The sequence below is a fragment of the Siniperca chuatsi genome, linkage group LG9 (assembly GCF_020085105.1).
Source record: "Siniperca chuatsi isolate FFG_IHB_CAS linkage group LG9, ASM2008510v1, whole genome shotgun sequence".
Classification (NCBI taxonomy): Eukaryota; Metazoa; Chordata; class Actinopteri; order Centrarchiformes; family Sinipercidae; genus Siniperca; species Siniperca chuatsi.
Window position 1 is genome coordinate 11,452,553 of NC_058050.1, and position 13,889 is coordinate 11,466,441.

Below are 13,889 nucleotides of genomic sequence, written 5' to 3' on the forward strand. Positions count from 1 at the left end.
TTTGAAATTCATTCTGCCATCTGTTATTTGTTATCAGATTTGTTAAATAAGTCTCTTTTCAGCTCTCCATATTCATACCGGCGCCACGCCATTTTGTTCATTGATTCAGAACAAAAAATTACCAACAGATGTTTGGAATCAAAGCTTTATTGCTGAATATTATATTAAACATTGCAGTCAGGATTTAATTAGCCTGAAAACAATTATAGTGCAACAATTATGTAACAATACACAATATGGCATATAGCATTATTTTACAACAAAGCAAATAGTTTACAAAAGCGATATGAAAAAGAGCAAGAGAGGGAGGAGCCCAGAGAAATCATTCTCAATGATATTACAATTATCTGATGCACGATTAATGTCCCCCACCCAACCCAAAACACACACACACACACACACACACACACACACACACCTTATCGTAACAGTAACAGTCCTGCTGGTTGTCAGTTCATTATCCTGGCTGATAATTTATTTTTTTAGTAATCAATTAGTAAAAAAAAAAAAAAAAGAAAAACAAGCCACTGTAGCTCTTCTGATTAGTGTTTGTACTCTGGACCGGCCTAATCCTTCTCTTTTTGATAAAAAAGCAGTACTCTTTTCAATGTCACAGCAATACTGTACCTTTAATCAACATAACCATAGTGAGTATACAGTTCAATCTACAACCTGCTGTTAAGAAAGACTGCGTGAGCATTGAGTGTCATGATAAATACAACCGTCCACATTGCTGCTTACTGAATACAGAATGGATTCACTCATTCTTCATCATTTACTTTCCTCGTTGAGAACAAATTTAAAATAAACAAAAGTGACATTTAATTAAACCCAGTTATCCAGATCAACAGAGTAGGAGGAAATGTGAGAACTGTCAAGCATGTAAAATAAAGCGATGTGACTGTATTACTTCTGGATGCATCTCTCAAGTGGAGACTAATACTGTAACATTTGATAGAAGTCATTTAAGCGCACATGACCACAAGATGATGTCTCTAGGATGATGGATAATTCACAGTGTCTTCCTCCTCCATTTCTCTGAAACCGTTCTGATTCTTCTCCGCTTCATTCAGTCACCCAAACATTTACCTCCCAGCAAAACACACTCACACTCAATAAGCCCCCCCCTGGCTGGTCTTCATTCAGTCCCACCGTCCACCTCTCTCTGGCAGAAATGAGTCAGCAACGTGTCCAAGTCCCGACGGTCAGCAGCAGCATACAGAGAGCTCTCTCCCATCATGCTGAGAGCCATGCGCAGGGTGGACCAGATGTTGTCAGACATCATGGTGGCTGCGGCACCTCCAGGCCCCCTCGCAGCTCTCGCTCCGTCCCCGGCGGCCTGGCGCTGTAGAGATAGAGCTTCGAGGAAGTGCTCCACTGCCTCTCTGAGGATAAAGGAGAAAGAAAGCAAGACAACAACTAATTTTAGCTAAATTAACCAGGACAATATTTATATGAGTTTCTGATATTAATCAAAATAAATTAATAAAGCTTTTCCCAATAAGATAATAGTTGCAGTAATATAATATATAATTATCAAATTAAGATATTTTTCTGATAGTAAGGAGGTAACTGAGTGTATTTTACAAATCTGCTGTTGTCATCTAGTGGAAAAGCTATTGCATTGCATCAGGGGTTGTTAGGTTCTAATATTACATCTGATACAACAAGAAAGCACACTCAAGTCAAATGCTTTTGTTTTTTCTGTTTGAAAGGGGTGTAAATCATTCATGTAATCAGTCTAATGTGACAGTAAGCAGTTCACGTAAATGTGGTAACTGCAACCAAAAAACATAATTTTAAAGCTAAAAACGAGCATATTTTTGGTTAAAATGACTCCTTTTCAAACAAAATACACATCTACAAACCAAAGAATTCCTCCCTCACCTGTGTGCTCCTAGGTTGACACAGCTGATTCCCAAGTTGTAGCGACTGCGGACAAACCCGGGCTGCAGTTCCAGAGCTCTCCTGTAGGCGGCCACTGCCTCCTCTGAGCGGCTTCCATTGGCGAGTGTGGCACCCAACTTATTCCACAACAGGTAGTCCTGATGGAGACAAAAGAAAAAAAGTGAGAGCTCAGAAACAGACAGAGCATGCAGTGTGAAGATAGATGTTAGGATCTCGGCACTGGCTTCTACACTAACCTGTGGTGTGACAGAGAGAGCAGCGCTGAAACAGTCCACCGCCTTGTCGTACTCCCCGCTAAGGTTGAAGAGAACTCCCAGACCACATTGCAGCTGGGGGTCCACCTGGGCGGGGTCAGAGTTAGCTGCATGCAGGAACAGGGACTGGACATCAGTAAACAGGGATCTGTGCCGGAAAAACCAAAAGAAAGGGTCAAAGACTCAGAAGAAGAAGAATTTTAGAATTACTGGATGCTGGATCTGTATGATCTGTTTTAAACCTGAAATCATCATCAAGTGTGTGATACTCACTCTGGCAGCAGTGACCCAAACCTCTCCCTCTCCTTCTCCCTTTCTCTGGCACCATCCTTTTGCCGTTCACGCTCATTCTGCTCCCACACAGAACGGTATTTTGGATTGTGCTTTAGCCAATCACGAAGAGTCTCACAGGCCTGCCTGTGCAGCGATTCATTAGTGAAACTGACAGCCAACGCCATCAGAGCAGTCAGGTTGTCATTCTTCAGCTCTATACATCTAATGCAAGAAGAGAGGCAATGGGAAGGGGAAAAGGTTAGAGGGAATAACATTATCTTGTTGTTAAACAATGACATGGATTTAGTTGAGATAGCAAATGTTAGAAATTGTCAAATACTTGATTACCAAATTTAACATTAAAATTTTGGTATAAGATCTTTAGCTGAACCCATGGAAAGAGGAGAAACTGGAAAAAGTGGTGACTATAGACACAAATACCTGAGCTGGAAGATCGCTATACACTCATATTAATAAGGTAACAGGACAGAATCCATTTCCATAATTGACTAATTTTTTATGCTATTTTATGCCCAGTTCTGCTATTTTTACTATTTGAACTTTGTCATGGACATTTACTCAAAAGGCAGTAGAAAAGCAGCTTGAGCATACAGCCATTGAGCTCACTATTAAGCTACAAACAAGTGAATCAGGACTAATTCCAATATAGAAAAGTACAAGTACCATAACATTTACAATTTCCAAACAACATCTACAAAGAAAACAGGTGACTATATAAAAAAATGCTCCAGAGGAACTGTAATTGCCCAGCAAACAGATGCACTATTTATATGTTGTCTCCAATTGTTACTAAATACAGTGCATCTGTTTTGGTTTATGCTAGCATTTTGCAATTCTGATTTCCAACCTGTGGAGGGCGCTGATGGCAGCAAATTCTTGCTCATTCTCTGCCTGACAGGTTCCCAGATATTGCCAAGCCTGCAATTTAATGAAAAGAAATGTACACGCAGCACAACATGAGTAAAATTACAAGTAAGGAGACTTTTTGGACTGTTTTAAAATGTATTAATAAGAGGGTGATCAAAGAATTGGAGACTAAAAAAAAATATTAAATGAAACCACATGCTGGAGGAGTCTCACCAGCTGGTTGTCTGGTTCTCTCTGTACAGCACTTTCAAAGAACCGTACGGCACCCGGGATGTCCCCTGCCTCCATCCTCTTCACTCCCTCAGACAAAGGGTCTGGGTGCGATAAGTAGGGGTTGTCCTCTTCAAACTGATACCCCTGGGACAAACACAGGGAGAACATGGAGGCTGCTGAGAGTACTTTCTATGTGTAACAGAGACCGTGCAGAATCAGTTACATGAAAAGCAGTAACATACTGTATGTCATGTACTTTTTGACATCAAGTAGAGCAGTATGTGCAAAAATGCTGAAATCCTCAAGCATGTAAACAGATGGTAATTCTCAGCAGATGCCTGTTCTGAGCAGGTTGACAGCTACCTTGTCATAAGAACTGCTGAGTAGCTGATCGAAGTCAGACAGCCAGGGATGGCTCTCTGCATCCCTCTTAGCCATCTCCTCCCACTCCTGCTGCAGCTTCTCCCAGAAATCCACATCACTCTGACAAAATGACAGATACACATCATTACTTCACAGTCTCCTCACATCATGTATCATCCTGTGTTATAGACATATCTGACCTTTACTTTTTTTATGGACAGATGAGTGTATTGATGGTGTTTTGTATACAGTGGTTTGTTTTTTTTCTTCAAACAGAATTACTTTATCAAGGGAAAGTTGATGCTGCCTATTCAATTTCCATTTTCAAACCTCAATCTTCCAGGACACAGTGTGCTTTCACTTCTATGTTACAACTGCTCCCAATTAATATACAGTTCTTCAGCTCATTGATTCTCGTCCCACCTCCACGGCAGCTTTAGCTTCTTGGAAATCTGGTCCTGATGCGGTGAACTGATCTACCCAGGCTTCAGCCGACTCCTCTGACACCTGAAGAGCAATGACAGTGGTTGACTTGAGTCAGCACGTGCTGGCTATGAAAATAGTTATTAAAGCTGAGGATGGGCACATTAAAACAGGAAAAATATATAGGGGAGTGAATGGAAAGGAGGAAAAGAAGAATGGCAAGGAGGAAAGAAAAAAACAACACAGAAAAAGCAAATTTTCTCCTCCTCCTTTCTTACATTTCTTCCCAATGAACCCCTGATCCCCTGAACAGCAGAAAAATAATTCAATGCTGAGTGTATCTTACTGTTTATGTGAAGGACAAAACTCTAAGCATAACACTAGTAGCAAAACGTAAATACAGCAATAACTGCAGCTAAAAATAACAGTAATGTTGCTAGGTATGCGTATCTCTGACACGTTCAAATCCGAAAGGACGCAGTAAACTCACTGTTTACCACCATATTTTTTCCCTGATAATGCTACATTGTGAACAACAAATTTGCGTTTAAATCATAGAAATAAACAAAAGAAACCTCGCTGTCAAAGCTCGCTGTAGTTATTGGTTCGATTAATGGTTTACAGCCTAATAATGTGTGCTTGTATTGATTACTGACGGTGGCTGACCAGGCTAATTATCAGCTAATTGTACTCAGTTTCTAACTGCAGTCAATAGTTGCCCTTTGTGTGCATGTTTTTAAACTACTTCAGTAATTAAACATAATGTGCTTGATGGTGTTATGACTCCTGATGAAACTTGAAAGGTAATATTTCTCTGTATAATATGACCTCCTCTTTCTGTCAGCTGCTGTGTGTCTGCAGTGTATGTTTAATTTTCAGATACATTTTCATTATACATGAATAACCATAAAATATCAAACACTACAATTTGTCAAAAAACACACATTTTACTGGGGACCCACTCCATTTCCCTGGGACCCACTCAAATGACCACCTCTGGGTCCCGGGGACTCCTACATTGAAAATCTATCAACATCAATGAAATAAAATACCTATCGCTGCCAAGACCACAGAGGTCCTACCTGCCTGATGACCTTGGCCCACTGCTCTGCTTGTTTAGCTTTAACTTTCTGAATCTTCTCATTCCTCTCTGGGGGTTCCAAGGGAAGACTCCCTCCCCGCGTCTCTGTCAGGAACTACGGTGGGAGGCGAGGAGGGGTGGCGGTGGGGAATGGGGCAATGTTTTGAGGAGGGAGCGGTTGGTGAGGAGGATTTTTTTGCAGAGTAGGAATAATTTTAAGTGGTAGGAGGAGTAGATGAATGGTGGTTATTAATTGAGGGAATGGCAAGCCAAGAGTTCAAAGGCAGGTCAAAAAATGGGAACAGTACAAATCAAAGTTAGAGGGCAATTAAGTACAATGGAGCCATGGTGAACAGATATCCATCAAAAACAGGCCTCAAAGCTACACATGCACAGTATAATATGGAAACCCATTTCCAACAGGATAATAAAAAGAAAATAGATGGAAAGTTAGGCATGAAAATAAAAGTACTTGTAAGTCAAAATTATGAGATAATAAGTAAAATTTTGACTTACTAAGTCAAAATTATGAAATAAAATTATGAAATAAGTCAAAATTTTGAGTTTTGATGTTATCTCTCATAATGTTGACTTAGTGAGTTAAAATTGATTTATCTCATAATTTAGATTTTGAAATGGGCTTCCATAGTATCATGATTTCAGGGGAAAATCCAAAATCTGCTATCAGCCTTTTTCTGCCAGAAATGAATAAGCAAAGTAATCACTTACAACTCCAGTAAAAATCAAGAACTGAAGGAAAACTGATTCAAGATGGGAATAACCAGAGCTTGATGGTACACATACATATAACTACATGAGAATAATGTATGACTAAATGCATAAGAAGAGAAGCAGATAATAATAGCCCTCTCTTTGCTGAACAAATTCCATCTGCGATGCTTTGCAGCCTTGAGCTTCATATTACAGGGAGTGTAGTGGCTGCTTCTGGTTACATTTGTGGAAAATGTTACTCTGCATCAGATACTGGGGTGATGAGTCACAAGGCATAGCCTATACTGTGCAAATGTGAACCAATGTGCTTCACCAATGTATTACCAGTTGCAACCATCCCCTCCTCAGTGGGCAGTGACTCGTACCTGGTTGAGGTTGGAGGCCCAGTTCTGAGCCTCCTCGGCCTGAGCTTTATCTGTGAGCTGTTTGTCTGTTCTGCTCTCCACTGTCACACTGCCCTCGCCAATCTGCCTAATGAATTGCAGGAACTACACAACAACGGGGAAAAAAATGAAAACAAAAAGCATTTACCAATACCTTTACTAATTGGTCAGGTTTATACTAATGTACTGCTAGTTTCTTTCTAAACCAACAACTTTCTTTCTAAACTAAGACAATAACCTTGAAAAACCACAATAAAACGTAAGTAAGTCAACATCACCAATGCTCCCAAGGAACTACTTTACAAAAATGTTAAAGAAAAAGCGAAAGAATATGGTGATAGGTATGTAAAAAGGAATGACACATGGTATAAAAAGGATCCAACTGCTGTCAGGTACAGATTCAGTCGTTGCTCACCTCTGTGTTTTGTAACTTGGGGTCATCAACCTTTGAGACGAGCTCAATGGCTGTCTGCCTCAGCTCCTCTCCTGGTTGATACTCCTTTGTCCTGTCAGATTAACAACAAAAACTGTTACTATTATACTGTAAGGACATTTTCTTTTATTCCGCATATCTAGGCTTGAACAAATCTATTCAGGCTAAAGGCTGTACTTTGCATTGTTGTACAAGTGAGTTATTTTGAGGTCAGTGCACTATGTTGATGATTAGACATCTGTAAGGCTATAGGTATATTCTATACATCAGCTTCACATCCTGCTCAGATGCTTCATTGCCGTTTGACAGGCCTTTACTTTGGATGAGCTCTACATCATCAGAAAAGGCTAGACAAGGATAAATGTTTGAAAAATTTAAATTGAACAGACATCGATTTAACAAGAAGACAAGAACATTATCGAGGTTCAGACATGCATTCAAATCTACTATCCTTTGTCTACCTGTGCTCCTATTCTCTTTTACTCCCCCCACAATTGTCTTGCCTATGCTCCACATTTAATGCAATGTGACTGAAGTAACCATTTATATAAGCCATTTTGCATCTGCATACTTTCAACACTCTCTATCCATGTCCCCCATCCCTTATTCTAACCATTCGTTCTCCTTGTCTCCCAGGTCTCCCAGCCACAACTTCTCCTCCGACTGCTCCAGATACTCCTCTGCCCAGCGTCCAGGATCTTGAGCAGAGAAAAAAAAAAAAAAAGGAAAAACACAGGGGGTAGGCACATTGTAAAAATGACATACAATGCAAAAATAAAAGGATTTATTCAAGGCAAGTTTGCTCTGATGTCAGTAAAAATTGATGACATGTCACTGATGATGGCTCCAGAAAGATGAAGTGCACATTAAGCAAAGCGCATGTTTCGAGACACACACTTTGCAAGAAAGAGCAACTATAACAAACTCAAGCTACCTGCAGCCTCAGCAATAAATTCTCTCGTCCAATCAGCATCTGCAGCATCACCAAGAGCAGTGAGTCCCGGTGCAGAGGCAGAGTCGGGACCTGAGAGGAACTCGGCCGCCCAGTCACCAGAGAGAGCCAATGCTGCCACATCTGGAGCTGGGACATGGAAATATGTGGTGCTTAAAATGCTGAAAACAGTTTGTGCGCAGACTTAAGCCAAAAAGAAAATACCTGAAGAAAATACTTGAAACCGGTATGTAAAATACATGACAAAAGATTATCAAATAATCAAGTGTACCTCTTTGTGGAGCTTGTCTGTAGCTCTGCTGGTCAATCTGCTGCATTTCCTCCAACAGCTGACCCATGTCAAATGTGTGTGGGGGTCGTGGGGGTGCCTGAAGAAACTCATTCACCAGCTGAAGCAAAAATAAAAACATGTTACTACAGCTAATAAAGATTATCCTACTATATTAAGAAATGTCACCCAGTATGGTAGAAAAGGTTTCAGTCGTAGTCATCTGGACACTGTTTTCAGAATTAAGACGTTTCGGCTCCCATCCGGAAATCATTCTCAATTGTGAAAAATGGACTGGGAACTCAGAAATTTAAGCTACTCTGTGTTACTTAAGCCCTGCCCTCAGGAAGGAGTCTACCTGAGTGTCTGTTGATTAGCTAGTTTCACCTGGAACTGACCTAATTGTTTCCATGATGGCCAAGTAATAAGTAATCAGGCCTATTGTTTTCTGGCTGCAGCTCCCTCATCACTGTTAAACAGCACAACAGGAGATCAGGGACTGAACAAAGGGAGACGTGCGTTAACAGAAACAATTGGATCAAAAACTTATCAGACCGCATCCTGACACAGGCAGAAAAAGATGTGCTCTCCAAAGGGCTCAACTTTTCAGTTATGTCCAGCCACATCCCTACAGTGGACTACATCACAGCCACAGAAACAGCCATTAGGACTGAAACCTTTTCTACGATAGTTCACTCCTGGACGAATGAGGGTCTACACCGTGTCACCCAGTATGCACAGAGCTACACACCCGGAGCTATTATTTAACATTTTACAGTATCATAGTCGACACAATATGCTGAATATGTAAAGGCACATAAGCACTGACCTCTTCTTCAGTTGCAATTTCAATGGCAGTGGGGGGAATCTGAGAAAAAAAAGAAGGAAAAAATAAGGTAACAGAATAACTGGTGCCATGTCTGTTGTCAAGCAGCAATTTCATAGTAAGACTGAAAGACGCACACTCTGTAGGAAATTATTTAGCAAATAAATTCACCTATTTGAACTACTAATGGATATCTACAAATTACTCACAGTAGGTGTTGAGCGGTGCCGCCATGCCCCCCCTTCCTTGGTCATGTGACTGGTCAACTTCATGAGGGGATTGGCTCCCCCACATTCTGTCTCTACCAACTCCCGCATCGCCATGGCAACACAAGAACGAGGCAAACCCAATCAGACCACCTGAGAACTGAGAAGAGAATGAACAGATGCATTACTCGTTTTTTTTTTTTGGACAGTTGCACAAAATTCAGTCTGTACTCAAGAAAGTTAATGGCATCATATTTTTTAGGCATCAGACTATTCACAGTCACACTGAAGCACAGCACTGGATCACTCAATAGTGTAATAAATTCACAAAAACCCTAAAAAGGTAAACTGCACAGTATTAGATTTAATTCCCAAATGAAGATGACAGCAGTTCAGACACCCAACTACAAATTATACACTAACTAAAACTTCTGCACAGATAACGTCACCTCTGTAGAATTGCCATGTCAACGTGAAAAGTTGTTTATCTTCAGAAAAAGTCAAAAACAAAATTCAAGATACAAAAAAAAAACAGCCTGTGACATTTGCCTACTTATAGGCAACATGTTTTCAACCTTGAAAGCATGTTTAAATTCAGCAGGCAATCCTTAATATTGTTGTATACTATCTCAAACACCCCTAAAAACATTTCTTAGTGTTTCTGACCCCATTAAGGACTGACAGGCCAAGCAAGGTGAAATCTTGAGGGTATCCACAATGCACAGATAGTCTCATGTCACATAACCAAATTCAAGCTCCATCTGCTGTTTTCCGTGTCATTTCCCAGCTTAGAGTGAACCATTAATAATGTGGATATGATGGCCCGGTAGGCACAGGCAATCACTGCGTATTTCACTCAGCTAGTCTGGTAAGTTCAGAGGATTTTAGCTTTCAACTGCCTTGCAGTCTTTACAACGAGAAAACTACAACATTTAAAGCTATACCACCATATTGTTATAACCAAAATCACAGACTAGAATTAGTATCATACAGGGCTGGGTACTGAACTTAAATACTTCTTTGGTATGACACACAAAATATGTCCATAGCATCAAATATCAAAAAGCTGCTATCGAAAGTCTGGTCATCTTGTTAAATTTGATGAGATATTTCCTAATTTAAATAAAAATGTTGCCAATTTCAGACTATTTTATTTAGGCAAGATTCTTGTACACTTTTGTTGAGACAACATTTACCATTAGAGAAATGTGGCTTATTTTGTTAAATTAAATGAAGGGTTTTGTAGAAAAACCTGTTTATATTTCCAAGTAAAGTACTGAACAAATGACTTGACATTTTGGTAGCAGTACAAAACTGTGGGTATCGTATCAGGACTAGTATAAGAATAATTTGAAAGTATACCCAGACCTGGTATCATGTCACAGCATCAATACTATATTGATATTAGGTCCTTTTTGGTCCTCATTTATCTGATGATCACTCACCTGATCCACCAAAAGCAAAACAATAACAAAAGAAAAATCCTCACGACAATGATTTAGTCCCTAAATGCAAATACTGAAAATAATTTGATGTGGTCCATGAGGAAGCTCTGCTGCTCAACTCACTGACCTATATCCAGGCCCAGGGATGAACAGCTGACAAACTGTTGTACATGCTGGCCTACTCAACTTCTCTAACCCCCCTGGAGGGATACATAATGGTTACAATTTCCATAATGAACTGTCAGGAATAGAAATTTAATTCCCTGTCTACTCCACTCGACTCTACTATAGCAGCGTTCACCTAAAAACACTTCAGAAAATATTACACCAGAAAGCCCATTCTACAGGTGGACTGCCCATCACTCTCATGGTCTAGACAATAGATTTAAGGATATTTTATTCAACTCATTCAAACAGCTGCTGTATGATGATTAGAGTCAAAGTAAGAGGATTAGACAAAGATATTAATACACACACTATCACAGATAGGCCACCGTGACACCTGTTTACTTGCTCACTTAACTGTTACACAACACAAATCTAATGGGTACATTAACTGTGGAAGAAGGTTGTGTTTTTGTCCTGCACATTCACACATATTCCACTTTTACTGTGACAATTATTTCAGTCATAGAAAAATATTCAACTGTGCACACCTGAAAGCAACCCATTGCCAGCTCACCCACAGGTTTTTAAACTGTCAAACCGCTGTCATGTGTCAAATTAGTTAACTAACTGGGAGCAGTGAGTGTACACTGATAGCACTGTTATGCCCGAAGCTAACTGTGGGTTCAGTCAGAAACAGCAACATTAGCTTAGTAAACGTTACTCAACGTATCTCTTCTTATGTAGCCAACATGCTGCTCATTAAATAGCAAGTCAAACGAAGAAGATTTCAAGAGTTAACGACCCGTTTGGCTTTCAACAACAGCGAGTGTAGCTAGCGTTAGCTAATGGTACTAGCTAGCTAATGTAGGGCCACTGCAGAGATCATTCCTGTTGTATGTAACCAGAGAGGCATCAATAGACGGGTAGCATGATTGTTCATCTCACCGCCGAGAGCTGCTGCTGAAGCCGAAGCGACAGTCCCTCCTCTCCGCTCTGTCCTCTCCGTATCAGAACAAACGCTGCCGCAGTGTCAAACCTCCCGGTAACCGTCTGAAACCAGCCGCTGTGTGTTATTAGCGCTCCTCTTCTATTTACCTTCCTCCTCCATGACCCACAAAACCCTTCACCGATCGCTTGGAGTGTCTCCTAACGTCACGGTGATTTCGTATTCTCAAACGGTCTTACGTAAAAAGACGTCAGGTCTTGAAAAAGAATAGAACGTAAGTTAGTGAAACGGACGGAGACTGAATTCACCTACAGTTACCTTTTTAAACCGTCTCTGGTTTTACGCCCAGCCAATCAGGAGCGTAGTTGCCAGGTGCAAAAACACCATTATCGAAGAAAAACACTTAATAAATAAATACATTTCGCAGTAAAATGTTGAATTTCTATACTTTCCGTGTACACTTACAATGCGTGTGTATCTTTGTCTTACATGAGCATGGTCACCATGCCACCATGATGAAGTGGTGGAGTATTCAGATTCTTTTAGTAAAAAAGGGCCATTCATTTCTGTAAAAAAAAAAATCAATTACAAGTAAAGGTCCTGCTTGCAAATCTTTTCCTAATTAAAAGTAACGTCAGCAAAATGTACTTATCAAGCGCAGGAAATACTCATGCAAAATGTCATCTTTCAGAGTGCCTATTTATTATTTGTGGTGGAAAATAACTAAGTACTCAAGTACTGTACCTAAGTACAATTTTGAGGGATTTGTTCTTTACTTGAGTATTTTCATTTTATTCTATAAGGCTAATCCCGCTACATTTATTTACAGATGTGTGTAGTAATGAGTTACATTTATTCCGTTACATCTACAAGTAACCTTTTTTTTTTTAATAAATTGCACTTGTCAGAGTAGTTTTAATGCAGCATATTTTTTTACTCTTACTTGAGTAGAGTTTTAGAGAAAAATCATTAGTTTTACTTCGTTACATTCTGGATACATTAATCGCGCTACTTTATATATATATTTTATGCTTTCATAATCAGTTAAGCTGGTCCCAGGTCTGCTCGCGCTCTGTTATCCTACTGCAGCCACGTGACTGTTCAGAGCAGCATAATGGCTCAAACTACAGCAGTATGGCAGCTAATATTTATACAGAGAGCAGTAAGTGTCTGTGGTGTTAATGCTAATAAGTTTAATAATATTTACACACAGTATGTCATGCTTCATGGTAATGACTGGTATAACCACATTTGGTCGTCCTCAGGTAAAATTATGAATGGAAAAGGCAATTAATGATGAAACGTTTTCATCCTAATTTTCAGCCTAAATGATTCATCTGATATGGGACATTTTCAGACAGATTTGGCCACTTCTTTAATCTTATTGTCTTCATGTGACTGGAGAGACCTGGGTGTCACAAATATATACAGGTGTATGTTCACTTCTTTACCTTTACCTGAGGAAGAGCATCTGTGGTTGAAATAGTAATAATAATGTCCACATCCAATAAAAGACTTTGGGAAAAGACAGTGCTGGTGTGTTTGTTTTTATTTCTTAAGTAATATAATAGTAATACTCAAGTATTTTTGTCAGTAAATACTTTTGTACTCAAACCCAAGTAGTTATTTATTAGTAGTTATTTTACTTATTTTTGCAAAGTAACTGTACTTTTACATGAGAACAGTTTTTGGCTACTCTACCCATTTGAGAGCTATAACAAGTTACTTTACAGATTAGACATCTTACGTAAAAACACATCATCATCATCATCATCATGATGCAATGTTATAAATGAAAATGCCCAAAAGAATAAAAAGTTGCTAAAATCAGCTTCAGCTCAACCAGCAGCAACACTATAATGCTACTTACAGGTATATGCATCAATAATCAAATGTAGTAATATAAATCTCCTATAGACTGATCTGTATAATGAGTGCTTTTAGTTTTGATACTTTCAGTATATACTGCTGCTAATACTGTACTTTTCATTAAGTACATTTTCTGAATGCAGTATTTTTACTAGTACAGTAGTATCTTTTATAATGTAGCAGCTACTGTTACCTCTACTTAAGGATCTGAATACTATTCCACCACTGATTATATGTTGTAATATTGGATTATTATCAAGGGTGCATTGTGTGGTGTGTATGCAGCATTTTATTGTTGAAGCTGGTGGTGGTGGAGTT

The 13,889-nt window shown here is 39.4% G+C and overlaps 1 protein-coding gene across 3 annotated transcripts; it reads right to left on the reverse strand.

The window, feature by feature from the left end:
• Positions 1-129: 129 nt before the first annotated feature.
• On the reverse strand, positions 130-12,032 carry pex5 (peroxisomal biogenesis factor 5). 3 transcript variants are annotated; one of them, XM_044208929.1, is made up of 17 exons: positions 11,702-12,016; positions 9,207-9,363; positions 9,001-9,039; positions 8,175-8,292; positions 7,886-8,032; positions 7,565-7,649; positions 6,934-7,024; positions 6,501-6,623; positions 5,405-5,518; positions 4,323-4,406; positions 3,900-4,019; positions 3,537-3,680; positions 3,304-3,374; positions 2,436-2,657; positions 2,145-2,310; positions 1,888-2,045; positions 130-1,385 (listed from the first exon to the last, which is right to left on the reverse strand). In XM_044208929.1, the coding sequence occupies exons 2-17, from the start codon at positions 9,318-9,320 to the stop codon at positions 1,139-1,141; spliced, it is 2,043 nt and encodes a 680-aa protein (XP_044064864.1). In that variant the 5' UTR covers positions 9,321-9,363; positions 11,702-12,016; the 3' UTR covers positions 130-1,138. The 3 variants fall into 3 exon arrangements, with proteins under 3 accessions (XP_044064864.1, XP_044064865.1, XP_044064867.1); XM_044208930.1 differs by lacking the exon at positions 5,405-5,518 and having other exon boundaries at positions 11,702-12,015; XM_044208932.1 differs by lacking the exons at positions 5,405-5,518; positions 6,501-6,623 and having other exon boundaries at positions 11,702-12,032.
• Positions 12,033-13,889: the final 1,857 nt, after the last annotated feature.

What these genes read in the sequence shown, in the direction of transcription:
- pex5 (XM_044208929.1), bottom strand. Translation starts at nt 9,320, where the DNA reads ATGGCGATGCGGGAGTTGGTAGAGACAGAATGTGGGGGAGCCAATCCC. An exon ending in GGAGACAAGGAGAACGAATG is followed by an intron (nt 7,025 to 7,564) that starts GTTAGAATAAGG and finishes TTAATCTGACAG; the next exon opens with GACAAAGGAGTATCAACCAG. An exon ending in AAGCTAAAGCTGCCGTGGAG is followed by an intron (nt 4,020 to 4,322) that starts GTGGGACGAGAA and finishes TCATTTTGTCAG; the next exon opens with AGTGATGTGGATTTCTGGGA.